This window comes from Varanus komodoensis, unplaced genomic scaffold (genome assembly GCF_004798865.1).
Source record: "Varanus komodoensis strain SLA01 unplaced genomic scaffold, ASM479886v1 scaffold33, whole genome shotgun sequence".
NCBI lineage: Eukaryota > Metazoa > Chordata > Lepidosauria > Squamata > Varanidae > Varanus > Varanus komodoensis.
Window position 1 is genome coordinate 9,809,552 of NW_025335817.1, and position 19,467 is coordinate 9,829,018.

Here is a 19,467-nt window from a genome sequence, read left to right on the forward strand (position 1 = left end):
CAACAACAGAACAAAGAGCTCTAATGTTGAACTTTCTGATAACCTTCTGTAACCGAAAGGCACCAACATGCACAGACAATACTAATAACAATGGCGTAGCCAGAACGCAGCTCAGCCAAATGCTGCCCTTTTTTAATTAAATCCCTCCATTAAAGAATTTATCAGCACAAGTGCCAGATTCCTTATTTTCCAGATGTCAAGTATTAACATGCTCTCGGGCACCAACAGGAAAGTGAACTGACCCTTCCAAGCCATTGAAGCCTTATCTGGAGTCACATCACTCCAGAAGGCCTAGCATGGCTGTTACAGGGGAGGTCAGAGGAGAAGCAGGCCCAATCCACCACCACTGCCAAAAGACCCCCCAGGAGGGCTGTGCAAGGGTTCCTATCGGCAGCCAGCCCACAACACTAAAAAAAAGAGAGAGAGAGAGAGAGACAGAAGGGAAGCAGCCTTGCTGAATCCGTGCCTATTTCCCCCCTTTCTTCTCCATTCCTTTTTCACAGGGCCGTATCCAGTGGACACGTAACTGCACGTATCCACTGGCTGCACGTAAGCCACTCTCGAAGCCTTTCTGGCTGAGAAGTGGGACAGAAAAATATTATTTCAAATACTTTAAATAAATAGATAATATTAGGAAAGGGTAACACCTCTCAAGGCTCTTAGGTACGGGTTGAATGCAATGGATAACCAGACAGATCACCTACCTGTACCTTTTTCTCATGGTAGTTATTCTGTTGAGAGGTAAGTGATCCAGTGGGGCATTTCCACACCTAGAATCGAATCAGCATATGAACAAATTCAGTAACAATACTTGACTGAGAGAGAGAGGGAGGGGAGGGAGGAGCTTGAATGGTGCAGCTTATGTTCAGATAATTTTTAAAATATTACTTGGATGGGGAATGGCAACCTATTTCCTTTGACACTTTTACCACCTGACCTTTTTTTCTGAGATGTTCTAGTTGTTCGGATTAAGGAAAGGCAGAAGCCCCACCCTGCACCCCATGAAACTGTTATTCTTGAAACAAAGAAAGGACAAACATATTGAGTTATCAATAGCAGCCTTGCAGCAGAGTTACTAGCCCAGTTTTTATTTTTATTTGCTTTTATGATCCCTATGCTACATTAGTCATTTGTGGTAAGCTCAATGAAAACAGACTTTCAATATGCAAAGGTTCTCTCATCTGATCATCTTATGTCAGCAGGTGGCTGGATATTAAGAATCCAAGACATTCCCTGCTGGATGCACCAAGGGTCCATCTAGTGCACCCAGTGGCCAACCAGCCACCTGTGGAAAACCCTTGAGCATGTCAGGAATGGAGCAATACCTCTTGCCCATTTCCCAGCAACTGGGGTATACAGGTGACCTGCCTCTGAGATTGGAGGGTATTGAGCCATCAGGCCAGGCAGCCGTTGATAGCCTTGCAGCCCATGAATTTGTCTCAGAGTAGGTTTTCAAGTGTTCATGTGAATGGCACATTCTTAAACTGGGGAAAGTGGCACTGGGCTCAGCCCTGAGCTCTAGGCTCTTCAACATTTTTATTAAGGATATGGATTGGGAGGTGCAGGGAATGCTGATCAATTTGCAGGTGACACAAAGTTAAGAATGCTAATACCCTGGAAGACAGAAAGAAGATTCAAGGTGATCTTGATAGGTTGGAGCGCTGGGCTGAAAACAACAGAATGAAATTCAACAGGGAGAAATGCCAAGTTCCGCACCTAGGAAAAAGAAACTCAATGCATTGTTACACAGTGGGGAATACTTGGCTGAACAATACTTCAAGTGAGGAGGAACTTGGAATTGTTGTAGATCACAAGCTGAATGTGAGTCAACAATATGAAGTCGTTGGAAAAAAAGGCAAATGCTATTTTGGGCTGCATTGACAGAAGTATTGCTTCCAAATCATGTGAAGTACCAGTTCCCTTCTACCCAGCACTAGTTCTACCTCATTTTGAGTACTACATCCAATTCTGGGCAGCACACTTGAAGAAAGATGCAGACAAACTGGAAAGGATTCAGGGGAGGACAACACAGATGATCCAGGGACTGGAAACAGAGCCCCATGAAAGAGTTAGGCATGTTTAGCCTTGAGAAGAGAAGGCTCGGGGAGATGTGAGAGTGATCTCCAAGGCTGTCAAGCACAGGAGAGTCGGGCGATCTTCCCAATCATGCCTGAGTGCAGGACACAAACCTCCGGGCTCAAATTGCATAAAGGCAGTTTCCAGCTGAACTTCCCAGCTGCTGGAGCAATGCAACAATGGGGTTCATTACCGAGGAAAGTCACGTCTCTCCCACAGTGGAGTCATTCAAGATGCGCCTGGACTGCCAACAGCCGGGGATACTTTCGCTTGGAGTGCCGCACTGAGCAGAGGGCTGGAGCCGAACGCCATATTGGCCCAATCCATCCATAAATGGATTTAAGTGCATGGGAGTGGAATTGTTCTTGTGCATTTCTCCACATGTCCCAGTACAGATTCCAGCTGAAGAAATGCATTCACTGTGAACCAGCGAATGAGCCGAGAGCTGGACCGGGATTCAGGAGATCTGTGTTCTAATCCCTACTTGGCTGTGAAGCGCACTGGGAGACGTTGGGACAGTCACTGACTCTCAGCCTCACCTACCTTGCAGGGTTTTTGTGAGGATAAAATGCAGAGGGGGCGGGGCATGTAAGCCATCCTGTCAGGTGAACAAGGTGGGATATCAGTGCAATAGATAAATCCAAACAGACCAGAAATAGACTAGTGCATCCATCTCTAGCTCCAACTGACGGTTGCACAGGGCCTGCAGAGCTGATGGGTGCTTGTCTGCCGTGGAGGCAGAGATCCCACCACCCTCCAGAAGGAGACATCAAGTCAAAGGAAAGACCACCTGGCCCTACTCACTGGCTAGAGAAGCAGCAGCTGCAGGAACCTGCTTTGCCCTTTCCTGTCAGAAAGAGCACAGTAAGCGCTTCACAAACAAGATTTATTGCCTGGCTTTGCTTTTTCCCTCCTCTGTCCTACTCCTTTTCCCTCTGTGTCATATTTTGCAGGTTGCGAGTCTGAGGCAAGGATCACCTTATTATTAAACTTTGTAAGCCACTCTGCAAGCAGACTTTGGCTGAAGAGAGGGTAAAAATACTTTAAGTAAATCAAGGCACAATCTTATACATGCTTTGACAGAAAAAAGTCCTACCAATGCTGGCATTCCCCAGTTAAGGAATGCTGGGAGCTGTAGGACCCTTTCCTTGATGAAACATGCAATGGATTTGGCTCTCTATCAACCAGTCCTTGGGTTCCTACATGGCTTCAAACAAGTCTTTGAGATACAGTTCTCAGCTCAGAAGCAAAAATGTAAAAAATATGTATTGTGGATTAAAATGCATTTGATAAAAACGCATTCAAATAATGGAAATTCCTGTGCTACTTTAGAACATTGCTTAGATTGACGCAGAAATGGGGCAGAGAGACTGATGAACTCCTGTGATCTGGAAATAGAGGGTTCATCCATCTCTAGTTCAGAAACCTCAAGAAATCAGCTATATACCTACTGCTCAGTACTTAAAATTCAAAACAGTTTTTGAGGTAGAAGGAACATATGATAAAAGAATCTGAAGAATTTATTTTAGGTCAAAAATGGTTGAACCACAACCCACAGGCTTGAGGGAAGCTTAATTCCTGCCATGTGATAAGATTGAGTAAATGAAATATTTAAAGACAGTCACCTCAAAAGTTTTATCATTGCAAAAATGAAGATGTTCTTGAGATTTGCTCATGTGCCTAAAATTAGCCGGGTGATTAATTCTTCTTGTTCCTTCTACATTTCTTTTAAAATAATAACACAATGCTAGTTAGCTGAGGAACAGAAGCACAGCCACACTGCCACTCCAATGGGGAATGTTTGGTTGCAGAAGCACCTATTTAAATAATTGCATATTAGGATGACACAATAGATCACATTCCTGTGGTTGACTCAAGGCATGTTTTTTTCCTGAGTGAGCAGCGGGGGGGGGGGGGGGGATTAAGATTTGGTAAACATGACTATGGAAAGGATATGAGCTGTTGACTTTTCCATTAATTGCAAAAAAATGCAGATGTATTGAGAAGTAAATGAAAACAAGCACAACAGTGTTTTCCGAAGAGCTGGCTACTTCGGTTTGGCGTTCACCCATCTTTGTAAGTGCTTCTCTGGGCGAAGGCGAAGATGGGGAGGCATCTTTTTCATGGTCTACTGAAAAGCAGCTCAGGGACAGTAGCTGACACATTGCAACCACCGACCGTTTGTTAAAGCATGGGTTGCGGAGAGGGAAGCAGTACCGGGCAGCTGGCGCTCTCCGCCTATCGTAAGCAACATCCTGACCCCGGGTTGTTGCTCATGGTGACTGAACTTGGAATTTGGTTGTTGGGAAAGAAGTTATCGTTGCATTATTGTTATTATTATCAGTCTCACTTCTATACCATCCAATAGCTGAAGCTCTCTAGGTGATTAACAATTCATATCCTACAATAAAATACAACGCAAAATGCACATGTAATAAAAACAGAGTAATATTTCAATACAACAACCACTAAAAAAGTTCAATGCAATACTTTCTCAGAGAAAACATAACTGGCATGAGCCCACAGCCCTTATATACAATTAAAAGCCCTTAGATGCCATTAAATACTTCTGCAGAGAAAACAGCCTTAACCTTGTGCTGAAAGGAAAACAACACTAGAAGGACCTCAGTGAGCAGAGCATTACATGACAATCCAGGCCTGTAGCACAAACAACCCACAATTCTGGGTTCAGACATCGCAGACGACAACCAAGAAAGACGTGTCCCTGCGTTGCTGGCTCTCTGGGAGCACGTGACCAACCAGGAACCAGCTTGTTCACTTGTTCTAGCTTGTACACAAATCCTGGGTAGCTGTGATATATGAACTGGGCCATAAAATCTCAAGGGAGGCTGCCTTAGAGAGAGCAAGCCTTTGGCCCATTTACCTCATTATTGTCTTAACTTACTGGCACCGCCTCTCTGTGTGGCTTCTGGGACAAGGCATAGCTCTGCAAGCTAAACCATGGGCAGGCTTGCTTGCATGCCTGGCCTACTGACAAAGGTGAACACAGCCAGCCACGGTCCAGTGCTGAGCTTGCACAGGGCAACGGGCAGATGCCTCTGCAGCAGCTATCAGTTCAATTCTGTCCCAGCAGCCTCTGTCAGCAAGCGGGCAATATCAGTGTGGTAAGACGGGGAAGTGAAGAACAGTTGCTTGTGCAGAACACGTGCAGGAATCCTGCAGACGTATCATGAAGGATACGGCCACGCAATGACTGTGGGCCGCATATTGGGGGCGGCATAGAAATGTTATAATAATAATAATAATAATAATAATAATAATAATAATAATAATAATATTGTGGCCAGTATCCGAGACGGCTTGCTGGGTGTGGTTTTGACCCAGTGGTTCTTTTCTGCCAGCCGAACATGAAGAGGGGACAATTGGCGCCAACTCCCCTTCCTCCTGCAGAAGCGCATGCCCCTCAAGGCTTGCTCCAGAGGGAGGCGCACCAGAGCCCTGGATCCGGACCTCTGGCAATAGCCGTGTTACAAAACAGGTAACCCCCCCCCCCCCGGTTGTATCAAATGGAATACCTCATTCTGCAGATGAACGAGCGCCTCGACCCCATGCACATTCTCACTGACGACTGCTGGCCCTCCTTCTTTACCGTGCCTGTCTTCAAATCCAAAATCCTCCCTAGAAAAGATTTTTGGGGGATTGGGGAGGAAGGGAGAGAAAACAAGGCACAGGATGAGCCATGAGGGACAGCTACACGGATCGCGTCCTTCTAAAAACAAGTTCTTTTCCTTCTTGCACGCGACCCAAAAGCAAATGGCTTTGCAGTGCTACCACTCAATATTCCATCTGCATGTAATCAGGGGAATGTGCAACCTCATTTCACAGTGCAAATCACTCAGATTCAGGCTTTCCATCTCTGAACAATCTTTTCCATGCCTGCCAGCCACCCGCTTCCATATTTTCGCAATTTGGTATAGGGCTCATAGTGCATTCATTTGGGGTACAATTGTATAGCGGCTTAGAGAGAAATGAGTCCTACAACTCTCAGCATGCCCCAGCAGGACCTATTTCTCCCCAAGCATCCGTACAATCATTCCCTTAGTGTTCTGTTTTTTAATCCAATAAGCTGGTTTGGGTCTCTTGTGATAGAAAAGCAGGCCAGAAACAAAGAGAATGATTAGCAATAATGACAAAAATGAAGCACGACACTTGCTAGCATGTATTCCTGTGAATCTTGCTTTAGATGCTTGCTTAAGATGCTCCTGATTTATGTGAATCTTGGGGTTCCCCCAACCCCTCCTGAAAATCACGTCAAGGGAACATTTTATTTATATTTATTTGGAGTGCTTGTATGCCGCCCCATTCGCATAAGCCTCGGGGCAGCTTCCAAGAAATACATAACAATATACAAAAATATACAGAATTGGAAACATCCCGGAGTTAGATTAAAGCAATAAATAATTTAACAATCAATTAAAATAACATTTAAATAAAAAGATCTTGGCCTGGTGCCGAAAAGCAAATAATGATGGCGCCAGGCAGACCTTCTGGGGAGCGCATTCCACAGATGGGGAGCCACCGCAGAGAAGGCCCTCCTCTGGGTACTCACCCACCTAATTTCCTTCACGGAGGGTTCCCGGAGAAGGGCCTCTGCCGCCGATCTTAGAGGGCAGGAGGGCAAGTATGGATGGAGGCGCTCCTTCAGGTACCCAGGTACCAAGCCATTTAGGGCTATCCAACCCATTTAAAGGATTGTATCTCCTAGAAAATGCCCCAGTTTCAAGGTGACATAGGACAACTGTTCAATGCCAGCGGCTCTGGGTATACATTTGTCCATGGGCAAATCTTTTGGTGCCCAGTCCAGACTCCTTGCTCCTCGTAATTTCAATGATATTTCTTAACTTTAAAAAATATTTTGAAACTGCCATGCTACAAAGCAATATGCTCTTCTCTAGTCCTTTACTTGGGTTGAAAAAAGTGGGTTTGCATGTTAAAATACAGACCTCATCTCTTTCTTGTACTTGGCTGAGTTTTAACCTCAGCAATTTGCTTCTGAAAAGTGAGTGTTTTGGGACCAGCCCTCCCCTGTGGAAACCATTTCATGAGCACAGCCACGACACTCTCCAAAACCCCAAATGTGCCCACTGACCCAAAAAGGTCGGTAAACCACTGACTTAAAGCAATGTACAATGCTGTGAAACAAACAACATATCACTACTGGAAAGGCCAACGGACATCAAGGAAACAAGTGAGAGAAATGTGAGATACAGTCTCACACATATGTGCAGAAGAAGAAGAAAGCCTAGAGCAAAACAAGTGCATGTTAGGTAACACTGTATTAGTGTTTTTATCTATTATATTTTATTTACTGTTTTTATACTTTGTTGTAAACCAGCCAGAGAGCTTCAGCTATGGGCAGTACCGAAATAGAGGAGGAGGAGGAGGAGGAGGAGGAGGAGGGCTAATACCATGACTGTAAATTCCTGCATGAATACAATTCATTAAAACCTCAGTAATAAAGATGTATTTTACAAAAGCAATAAAAACTGATGGATTTTATGATCAGGTCACACTCTGAAAAGCTTGTACAAGCCCCTCCCTCTCTGCTCCAAGGGCTAGATGACTCTGAAAGTCCTAATTGCCTCCATGTGATGGAGGTTCTGGTATGGCCTCCTCGGTGTAGCACACTGCCCACAGGCATGCTTTTGACCACTACATCTTCACTTTGGAATGTCTTTAGAAGACGTCTCCAAAGGCTGCCGCACACGCCAAACCTTACCCTCGATTATACCCCGCGCAATCTCAGCGACCTACTTTGAGGCATGACTCAGACGACAAGGGAAAGGATGACAGGGATCTCGGGCAGTCCTGCTCTTGCTAGTTACAGTTGGTAGACACAAGAAGCAGAGGTCTGACTCCTTCTCTAAGAAGGCAATAGTCACCCAAGCCCTCACGTCCCAGGACTCTGCGAGGCACAGAGGTTAGCCACCTGAGGCGTCCACTGCAGCCCGTGCCTGCAGTTTTCAGCTGTTGCTCACATCCTCCAAGCCTCATCTTGCCCTGGCTCAAGCGGTTTCAGTGGGGTAAGAGCCTGCTTTGGACTCTGGCAGCATTCCTACTATCCATTCCCACATCCTGTTGTCTCTTGAGCAGACAGAGTTGGCAGGAGACGGGCCGCCATTCATTGCCCTTCTCCATCTGCTGAGGCAAGCCAGCCAGCCAGAGCTCGGTTTCACCTCCAGCAAATGGGGAGGGCTGGCGGACGGGGAGGAAAGGGTTGGGAGACATGTTGGCAGTCAATGCTCCGACTGTGCACAACTTTTCACAAAGGCAACCTCTGCTGCAGATGCCTTTCATTCCTCTGTCTGCCTTTCATTTCTTGCTTTTCTATACTGCCCAACAGCCAAAGCTCGCTGAGTGGTTTACAAGCCTTAGCATCCTAAAAATACAACATAATAACAACATATAAAGCCAATATATACAAATATAACAATTTAAAACAATCAGCAGTAAATCTCAGGACACTTTAAAAAACATTACTCTATGGCTTCAAATACCTACTCAAACTCCTGGGTGGAGAGAGAAGTCTTAACTAGGCACCAAAATGATGACAGCACTGGCACCAGGCAGGCCTCAATAGAGAGGGCACTCCATAATTGGGGGACCGCCAGTAAGAAGGTCCTTTTCTTCCTTCTGCCACCTGAGCCTCTCTCGGAGGATTCAAATGATGCATGCAGTTGATTCATGCCAGTAAATAAGTAATGTTGCTATTTTGCAACTCTGCGTGCCTTCTCAAAAAGTTAGTTGTTCGGTTGCAGTCTGGCAACCTTAATAACAACTTCCTCAATGGCTATGTACAGCACTGATCTCCCCCCGCTTCCCTGCCATGCCCAGCCCACTGCATTCCCTTGCTTCCATTTGGTCTTTTCTGTTCAATGTCAGCTCCTGCTTCCTAGCTGGGAAGGAGTCTTCAGAGCCCTTTCCAAGAGACTGCAGAGCTCAACTACTTCTACAGCAGGGCAAGGAACCTGTGACTGTCTAGAGATCACTGGACAAAGGTCCCATCATTCCTGGCCAGAATGCTGGAAGCTCAACAAGCCCTGGAGGACCACAGGTTCCCCACTGCCGGTCTTGAGGAGGGACCCTTGTTCAGCTCTTTGCTTTGCAAGCATAAGGTCCCTACTTCAATCTCACCAGTCTGGAAAGACCAAACCAAGCTAGAAGGCAAAAGAGGCCAATGAACAAGCAAATTTGGATGTTCCTGATGACTTTCATCCAATCTTTGGTGAACACACTCATTTTACCTTGGATTGACTTAAGATCCTGATCTGCCTGGATTTCACTCTGCCTCAGTTTCCCGTGATCTGGGGTTGCAGAGGCCTAATAGCACAGCATGATGACAACCATCAAATGGGCTTGGCAGCTTCCCGGGGAATAATGATGTGAGCAGGAAAGGGTGTTGGCCAAGCAGAAGTTCTCTCAGAAGGCCTGATGCTCTGCAGATAAACATATTTCCACAACCCCCGATGCTCATGCTGTGCCACAACGCACTCCATCCCTTTTCCTAAAAATGAACATTACCATCTGTCCACCTGCTTGACCATCTCCAAAGCTGATAGGTCCTTTTAGCTGTTCTTGTGCTGGGCTTTAGCACAACCTTAACGGCAATCAAAAGAACCTTAACGGCGCCCTCCAGGTCAACTTGAGACCCTGGATGATGTCCTGACAGGCCAGATTCTAAGGATATCTCAGGGGAGAGACACAGTAATTATGGGAGATTTCAATCTCCCGGATATTACTTGGGAGACACACTCGGCGGTGACAGCCAAGTCACGTCGCTTCCTAGAAGCTATAGAGGGAGGGTTTTTCACACAGAGGGTCCGAGAGGCGACGAAGGGGGGGGAACATCCTTGACTTGGTCTTGACCAACAGCAATTAGGGGAGCTCTGGATGTGAGTGATCACTCCATCCTTTGCTTTGAGATCAGGGGACTGGGGACTTGCAGCAGGTCGAGCACAAGAAGCTGGGACTTCAAGAGGGCCAACTTTGGCCAACTGAAGGCCAGACTGGGGAAAGTCTTCTGGGATAGGTTACTGGAAGGTAAGCGAGTTGAGGAGGGGTGGATGGCACTCAAAAGGGAGGTTTTGGAGGCGCAAGCCTTGACGATATTTATTTATTTATTTATTTATTTATTTATTTATTTATTAAAATATTTTTATGCCGCCCCATTCGCCGAAGCCTCGGGGCGGCTTACAGCAATAAATTAAAAATAATTATAATATGAAATTACAATAAATATAAACATAAATTAAAAATACAAAAATACAATATAAAATAAGCCGCCCTGGCCAGATAAAATCTAGTAATACTAACAGTTAAAATGCCGCTTAAATAAAAAGGTCTTCGCCTGGTGCCGAAAAACAAATAACGACGGCGCCAGGCGGACCTCTCTGGGGAGCTCATTCCATAACTTAGGCGCCACCGCAGAGAAAGCCCTCCTCTGAGTACCCACCCTCCTAATTTCTTTCACGGGGGGTTCCCGGAGAAGGGCCTCTCCCGCTGATCTCAGGAGGCAGCAGGGCATATATGGACGTAAGCGCTCCTTCAGGTAACCAGGACCCAAGCTGTTCAGGGCTTTATAGGTCATCACCAACACCTTGAATTGGGCCCGGACTTCAATGGGAAGCCAGTGAAGCTGACGGAGAAATGGAGTCATGTGACCATAACGCCCAGTCCCCGTCAGCAGCCTGGTAGCTCTATTTTGAACCAATACCTCTAGTCAGTAAGGTGGGGAGGCGGAGGAGAGTGCTGCCATGGATGCGAAAGGAGGTGGTTAGAGGGATTAGATGAAAGAGGAACCTCCATAGGAAATGGGTACTGGGGCAAAGAGACAAAAGGGTATACCGGGAGGAGGAGACCCATTGTAGAAGGATTCTTCGCAAGGCTAAGGCTGATTACGAGCTGAGACTTGCCAAGAATATCAAGAGCAACAACAAGGGCTTCTTTCAGCATGTAAATAGGAAGAGGAAGAGGAGACAAGTGGTGGGACCACTAAATAAGGAGGAAGGAGATCCAGTGACTGATATGAAGGAACAGGCACAGATGCGAAATGGCTATTTTGCCTCTGTGTTCTCCCCAAAGCAGGATGCGGGTTATCTGTATAGGAAATTAGATGAGGCTGGGGACTTAGGGGCACAGATTAGAGTCACCCCCCTTGAAGTCGAGGGGCTCCTCAGGGCACTGGACATTACAAAGGCGCCAGGCCCTGTGGGGTTACACCCAAGAGTACTTAGAGAGTTGGCAGGGGTTCTCTCACGCCTGCTGGCCTCCAATTTTGAGACCTTGTGGAGAACAGGTGAAGTTCCAGAGGACTGGAGGGTGGCATCAGTGGTCCCAATTTTCAAAAAGGGTAGTAGAAAGGACATGGGGAATTAAAGACAGGTTAGTCTTACATCCATTGTAGGAAAAACAATGGAAAGGCTCATAATGGAGAGAGATCTAGTGATGCTAGATAGGGAAGGGAGGCTGACAGCCACACAACACGGCTTCTGCAAAAACAGGTCCTGCCAGACAAACCTTGTGGAATTCTATGACAAGGTTTCGAGATGGCTAGATGGAGGGGATGCAGTGGATGTGGTATACCTGGATTTCAGCAAGGCCTTTGACAAAGTGCCCCATGATATCCTGGTGGAGAAACTGAGGAGTTTTGGGATACACCAAAGCACTGTCCGGTGGATTAGGGCATGGTTGACTGACTGAAAGCAGAAGGTAACCATTAGCAGGGAATCATCGGGATAGCAGCCCGTAACAAGTGGGGTCCCCCAGGGTTCTGTCCTGGGGCTGATCCTGTTTAATCTTTTCATTAACGACATGGAAGAAGGGGTGAACAGTCTGCTGATCAAATTCGCAGATGACACTAAAACTGGAGCAGTGGCCACAACCAAGGAGCAGGTACTCCAAATCCAAAGGATCTGGACAGACTATGGAAGTGGGCAGGAGACAACAGGATGGCGTTCAATGTGGATAAGTGCAAGGTCTTGCACTTGGTGCATAGGAATAGCTGTCATAAGTACAGGTTAGGTGACAAGTGGCTGGAGAGCAGCACTTGTGAAAGGGACCTCGGGGTACTGGTTGACTGCAGGCTAAACATGAGTCAGCAGTGTGATGCAGTGGTCAAGAGGGCGAACGCCACCCTTGGTTGCATAGCCAGAAGTGTGGCTTCTAGATCAAGAGAGGTATTACTACCACTCTATATGACTGGTGCACCCACAACTGGAGTATTGTGTTCAGTTTTGGGCCCCTCATTACAGAAAGGATATAGCCAGGTTGGAGTCAGTGCAGCGTAGGGCCACAAGGTTGGTGGCCGGTTTGCAGGGGATGCCATATGAGGTGAGACTGAGGGAGCTGGGTCTCTTCAGCCTGGAGAAGAGGAGACTCAGAGGGGATCTGTTGGCGACGTACAGGTGCGTGAGGGGGTGTCACACGGAGGTGGAGAGAGACCTATTCCCCCCCACAGAGGAAGGCAGGACACGTTCCAATGGAGCAAAGCTCAGGGAGCCAAGGTTCTGTTTGGATGCCAGGAAGCACTTCCTGACAGTCAGGACCCCGAGGGTGTGGAATGGGCTTCCACGGGGGGTCGTTGAGGCCCCATCAGTGCAGGTGTTCAAGGATAGGCTGGACGTCCACATGGTGGGCATGTCGTGAGCGGAGCCGGCTGGTGCCGGAGGTCAGACTAGATGGCCCCGGAAACCCCTTCTGACTCACTCTGTTTCTGTGTTTCCAAAGGAAACTGCATACCAGCTGCATGCCATGCAAGTAACTGAGAGACAGTAAACTTTGTTGGATGACAGCTCAGTCAAATGACCACAAAACAGTCATCTTTTCTTGTGGGCTTCTGCATCTGTTGGACCACATGCATCTTCCCTAGCGACAGACACTTATTCCAAGACCTCACTTGAACGGTATAGGTACAAATTAAAAACTGGCACATGTGTACCAATATGACGTATCAGCAAGGATGCTTTGCAGAACCTAAATGTAGCTGTGATTTGATGCAGTCACTTAAGGTACAGGTTTGTTTGCATTACAGAATTTCTCAAACAGGTCCTCTGTGAGAACATGGGTTTGGAGTAGGAAGAAAAGTCCAGATTTCCTTACAGAATAGGGAAGGACCTATAAGGGCCGTCGTGACATACTGGTGTGAGTGTTGGGTTGGGTGCAGGCATGACGCTCTTGCGGTGACTGTGGGCCAGTCACCAACTCTCAGCCTAAGCCAATGCCCTGGGCTGTTGTGTAGATAAAATGGAGAGGAAAGCAACCTTGTAAGCTGCCTTGGGTTCTTTACAAGTGGCAAAAAGATGGACATAAACGCAGTAATGGCTTGGCATTTGGAAGGGAGAGGGTAAACCCAAAGGGGCTACAGAAAGCATTGCTCATTCCTACATAGACAATTCCAGATGGATGCAGATGGATTTCCTTGCAATTCGTCAGGGTAGAATGAAGTATCACAGTCAGAACAGGTGTGCCAGAACCAGGTGGGAATAAAAGTTCAAAACAGAGCAGGGGTGTGTGACGCAGAAGGCACTTCAGAGTGTGAGGAGCACCCACTGCACCAGAATCTTGGAGATGAACTTGATGCTAATTGTGCAATGTGTAGGACAGACTTTTAAAACTTTAGTGGAAAAACATGTCCCTGATTTGGATTGGGACCACCATGCTTTTAGGAAGTTCAAACCACCTCCTTCTGCTTCCCCAAGTCCTGCACATGGAGTTAACCCCTGAGATGACGGGGGACTTGAGGCAGTTTAGTTCTCGCTTTCCAGAGCATGGTGGTCCTAAACAGAATTGGGACGTAAGTTCTAACATGAGAAGAAAGTAAAAGAAAAGCCTCAGCTAACTGCACCATTAGCTTGGTTCTTACTGAAACCATTTTACTTCTGAGAAGGCACCCACAAGAACAAGGCCTGAAGGTGCCGATGTTTGGGACTACAATTGAGATTACAATTTGGGGGCATCATCCTATCCATTGACCATACTGACTGAGGCAGACAGGAGCTGCAAGTCCAGCTATCCAGAGCAGGGCTCTCTGTTTGTTTGTTTGTTTGTTTGGAATTTTTGTATGCCGTCCCATTCGCATAAGCCTCAGGACAGCTTCCAACATCATAAATACATATATAAATATATACATATAAAATCTAGATACATCCTGGCTCAATATTTAAAACCAATAAATAAAATCAACTATTATTAAAATATCGTCTAAATAAAAAGGTATTGGCCTGGCACCGAAAAACAAATAATGACGGTGCCAGGCGGACCTCTCTGGGGAGCGCATTCCATTAGTGGGGCGCCACCGCAGAGGAAGCCCTCTAGAAGCTGGACTTTAACTCCTGTTAGCCCCAGCAGCTTACACAGCCAGTGGGGATGCTGGGAGTTTTAGTTTCCTTGCATTTGGGAGAGTACAGATTCCTCACTCCTGATCCTACATTTTGAGATTCCTGCAAGTGACTTGAGCAAGCACTGAATTGACAGCACCCCTGAGGGTCTATCCCAGTGGGAAGCACAGTGGGGAGGGAGGGACATACAGACTCTGATCCTTAGTGTCAGTGTGCAGGGGTTTCCTTTCTTCCATTCTTGCCTGAATTGACAGTTTGTGCAACCAAATGAAATTCTGAACTGGCAGATCAAACCTAAACATGAGCAATGCGGCTTTTCAGCACACGATACAGCTGGCATAGCTGAAATGACATTGTTTGCTTTATAAAGAAAAGGAGGAGAGGACAAAATCATCCGCAGATGGATCATAAAGAAAGAAAAGGCATCTACTGCCTCATTTTAGGTTTAATGTTTAGCAGTCCAGGTTTGGCATATAAAATCATCCATTAGCCAGAACCAGGTGCCTCTATAAGGCATTGGCTGGGAAAGCATCTAGGCAATATACAGCACACACACTGCCCTTTGAATCACTCAACATGCTGTAATTGCTTGTCTGAATTCCAACAATTCAGCTATGACTTTTAAAAGAACCTGGTCCTCACAGAAACAGAGCAAGTCAGAAGGGTCCTCCTGGGCCATCTAGTCTGACCCCTGAATACCTACCATATACATGCCCAGCCTATTCTTGAACACCGTCTCCATGAAGAAGAACGGGGCGGGGGGGGGGGGGGAATCCAGTTAACAATTGCACAGAAGCATCACTGGGTGCCATTCCAACTTCATCATGACCCCAGGAAAGAAATCATTTATACAACCATTTAGTGTACAAAACATTTTACTTCTATTACCTCAGAAAAACTTAATACCACCCTGCAAGGCAGGCCACTCTTATCCCTGGGCTACAGATGGGGAAGCAGAAGGGATGGACCAGATGTTACACTGGGTTTCAATCCGAAACATACTTCCATAGGCATGAGTCCTATGGAACCCAGTGGGACTTGGCACCACTAGTTTTGCAATGAAAATACCATGTGGTTGATATCAATTTGTTTGCATGCTTCACGCAAATGAAGGACTAATTCGTTTAGACATGCTCCATCACATATACAGTACTTAAATTTGGCCAGGCTGATGGTAAAGTGTGGCAAGGAGGGACATTCCAAATTATCAAAAAGCCTATTGGTTTCAGGTCAGAGTTAAGGTTATCGCATGCTGGCATGAACCGCACGAAGCCAAGAAATGAGAAGTTTAACCTCATGCCTTAACAGATGTGCTCCATGATCACTAATGATGCTATGCAGAGTGGCAAAACAGGGCCATGGGGACATTTAGCAATTTGAGAAAGTTCCATGAAAGAACGGCAATGACAAATAAACAGCCCAAGGAACTAAGCAGAAGGGAAGGCCCTCACGTTCTCTGAATCCGCAGCTTTCAAATCCAAAGATGTTCAGGGGGCACTGGAGCCCTTGGGTGCCACGTTGCCTGCCCTTGGTTTAGCATAATAGATGTTTCCCATCAGCCCCAGCAAACAGAGTCGGTGATGATGGATATGAGAGGTGATAGGCCAAAATATGTGAAGAACCACAGGTTGTCCACATCCCACCCACTTTTAACTAGTGAGTTCAAGGCCAGCAAGACATTAACCAGGGCCTTTTTGGATGTTAAGCACCGACAAAAAGCATCTATAAAAGGACGTCCAACATATCTAACCTACTTCCTGCGGCTTTGCTGAGGCAAGAGATGGAAGCCATTCCTTTTGCATTAAAATGAAGATCTGGACCAGCTTTCCCCAACATGGAACCCTCTGGATGTGTTGAACTATGACTCCCAGCATGCTGGCTGGGAATGATGGGAATTGCAACCAACACTTCTGGAGGGCTGTGGATTGGGGAAAGCTGATCCTGCATTCTCTCACAGCTGCCAGGTGTTTTCCTCATCTTGTGCTCTGGCTCCACACCATTGAGACCCAAATAAGAATGCTCCATAAACAGTGTGCTGATGTTTATAGGCTGATCACGAAACATAGTACAGGCTTTCTTGTCCATTCCCCACCACCCCATTCTTTCTTACACTTTCCACAGGGTAGCTAAATCCAGTTTTCCCACAAAGCCAGAGTTCTTGTTACTTTTTGAGATTCCTAGATTCCATAGTGCCTCATCCTAGAGCCAAAACATTAACACTAAACAAAAAAACAGGAGAGGAAAAAATACAGATCATACTTAGTGCAAGCCAGGTTTCATCGGGTGGCTAAAAATAGCACATTGCTAATTCCTCATGTCTAACTTTCTAGAGACAGAAGGGACCTTTTCATGTTTTGGACAAGGATGCAAAGGGACACAAAGCCCCTGCTTTGCATGCAGAAGCTCCCAGTTGGATCTGTGGCAGTTCCAGGTGGTGGTGAGGCAGATCCCAGGCGCCGCTGCCCATCCAGGCAGTCAATTCAAAGCCGGATGCCCAACAGCCTGATCCTGTGCCAGCGCCCTGTGCTCGTTCGTACGCCTGGCGTAGAGAAGGGAGCATGAGAGCCAGTGTGGCTTAATGGTGCAAGTACCAGACTGGGCCTAGAGAGATCCAGGTTCTAGACCCCACTTGGTCATGAAACTCACTAGGTGACTTTGGACCAGTCACAGACTCTTGGCTTGACCTACCCCACAGGGCTGGTGTGATTATAAAATGGAGAGGAAGAAGAAGCTGTCCTGGGTTTTTGCAGTGGAGATAAGTAGGGAATGAATGAATGAATGAAGAGTGCCACAGAAGGGCTGTACATGCTATTTATTTATCTATCACCTTTCTATGCTGTTTGATTAGCACTACACTCTCAGAACTGTGTACAGAGTTTCACAGAATAACAGAACTGGAAGGGGCCAAGAAGGCCATCAAGTCCAACCTCCTGCTGTTACAGGACACCAGTTTACACCATCCCATTCAGATGACTGTCCAGTTTCGCCTTGAATGTCTCTAGTGTGGGAGAGCCCTGCACCTCTCTAGGCAGCTGGTTCCACTGTTGCGTTACTCTGACACTGAGGACCTTTCCTAATATCTAGCCTGAAACTGGGTAGACACAGCTTGAGTTCTGTGTCCTTCTCACTGGTATCAGTGGGAAGAGATCTTGACCTCCCTCTTTGTGACAGCATTTCAGATGCTTATAGAGGGATATCATGTCCCCCCTCGGTCTTCTTTTCTCAAGGTTGGACATGCCCATTTCTTTCAGTCTCTCCTCATGGGGCAGTGTTTCCAAACCCTGGATCATTTTGGTTGCCCTCCTCTAGACCTTTTCTAATCTTTCTGCATCTTTCTTAATCTTGCTGCCCAGAACTGGACACAGTATTCCAGGTGAGGTCTGACTAGTGAGGAGTATTGGGGAACTATGACTTCTCATGATTGGAAGTAATGCTTCTATTAATGCATCCCAAAATGGCCTTTGCCCTTTTTGCAGCTGCATTGCTTTGTTGGCTCATATTTAGCATGCTGCGCACAATAATGCCAAGGTCTTTTTCCTTTTCAGTTCCATTGAGCTATATATTCCCCATCTTAAACCAATGCATTTGGTTTCTGTTTCCTAGCTGGAGGACTTGGCACTTGTCCCTACTGAATCTCATTGTGTTGCTTTCAGTCCAATACTCAAGCTTATCAATACTGGATCTTCATTCTGCTTTCTAGGGTATTCTCTGTTCCACCCAGTTTTGTATTGTCTTCAAATCTGATTACCTCTCCTTGTGCTTCCTCATCTAAATCATTAATAAAAAATGTTGAATTAAAAATATACCCAATAACAAGCAATTTACAAACAGTTTTAAAACAGACTCACCCATCATAAACCTCCACAAGCCAATAAAATCCCACAGGCATGTAATCAAACAATGAATAAAAACAATACGTAAACAAAACAAAATGATCAGGCACTCCAAACTCTGAGACAATTGTGCATTAGGTCTATCAAGAAAAAATGTTTGCAGTATTATTCTAGTTTCTCTGTTTTATGTAGGGAGCTTTGTAAGGCCCAGATATGCTGTTCTCAATCAATGAAGGTGTCTTCTCTCTCTGCTATCAAAGATGGCAGATTTTGCCAGATTCTCACACACGCCCAAGCTCATCTTTGTAGTCACAAGGGATAGGACAGAAGATTTAAAATGAAAACTGAAATGGAGGTACTTTTCTATTCTGTACCACTTTCAATACTCCCATGTTGCCCTGGGATTGCGATGCACTGACACACATGCTCACGTGCAAACTGGCACAGGAACCATTAGGATTCACCAAGAATCACTTCTACCTTAAATTGTCTATGCAGTCACAATGAGACTAGGGGCAAATGTTCCAGCAAACCTCCTGCAATAAAACTAAAATCTGCTATTTGGCATTCATGAGAAATTCGTTTTGAATCATGTTTGACCAAAACTCCCCATTCTCACCTTCTGGAGGCAAATATGGACCTGAATGCAACCTGTAGTCCAAGTCTGTGCATTCCTGAGCTTATGGTGCAATTCATAGAAAAAAGCATCCGTAGAATGCATACATTTGAAAATGTAAACAAAATAATGCATAGAATAGAAAATGTGCACTAACAGGCTTTGTTTAAAGGGAGAAAATGCACATATTTATAAATGTGCAAAACCGGTATGTACTTTTGGGAAAATGCTAAGACATTTTCATGCAAAACAAGGGGATGGAAAAGTTCACTATCTGAAAAACGCAGAATCCTGAAAGAATCCTGAGGTGGAATTTGGAGAAACTTGACAACTCAAGGTTTTGCTCATTTGCACATCCTTAGCTGCTGTAATGGTTACTAACCACTGCTTCATACAGGTATAATGTTTAACTACGGTTGGCCAGCTTAACCCTGCTTCACACTGTAGACATGTAGTGAAACCACAGTTTACCTTACTAAGCCCTATTCCCAATACAGAAACTGTAGCTGGAGGTGGGAAACTGTCTTCACCATGGCTTGCTGATTGCACATACAGTACAACCTGGTTTCTAGCAACAGTTGTTTAT

The 19,467-nt window shown here is 45.9% G+C and overlaps 1 protein-coding gene across 1 annotated transcript in view; it reads right to left on the minus strand.

Annotated features, from left to right (window-relative positions):
- Positions 1-19,467, minus strand: part of ARNT2 (aryl hydrocarbon receptor nuclear translocator 2) — a 119,748-nt gene that overhangs the window by 65,452 nt on the left and 34,829 nt on the right. Inside the window, exons 6-7 of the mRNA XM_044438818.1 lie at positions 5,613-5,715; positions 705-770 (exon numbers count right to left, since the gene is read on the minus strand). Of these exons, the coding sequence (XP_044294753.1) occupies positions 705-770; positions 5,613-5,715 (169 nt within the window). The remainder of the gene's footprint in view (positions 1-704; positions 771-5,612; positions 5,716-19,467) is intronic.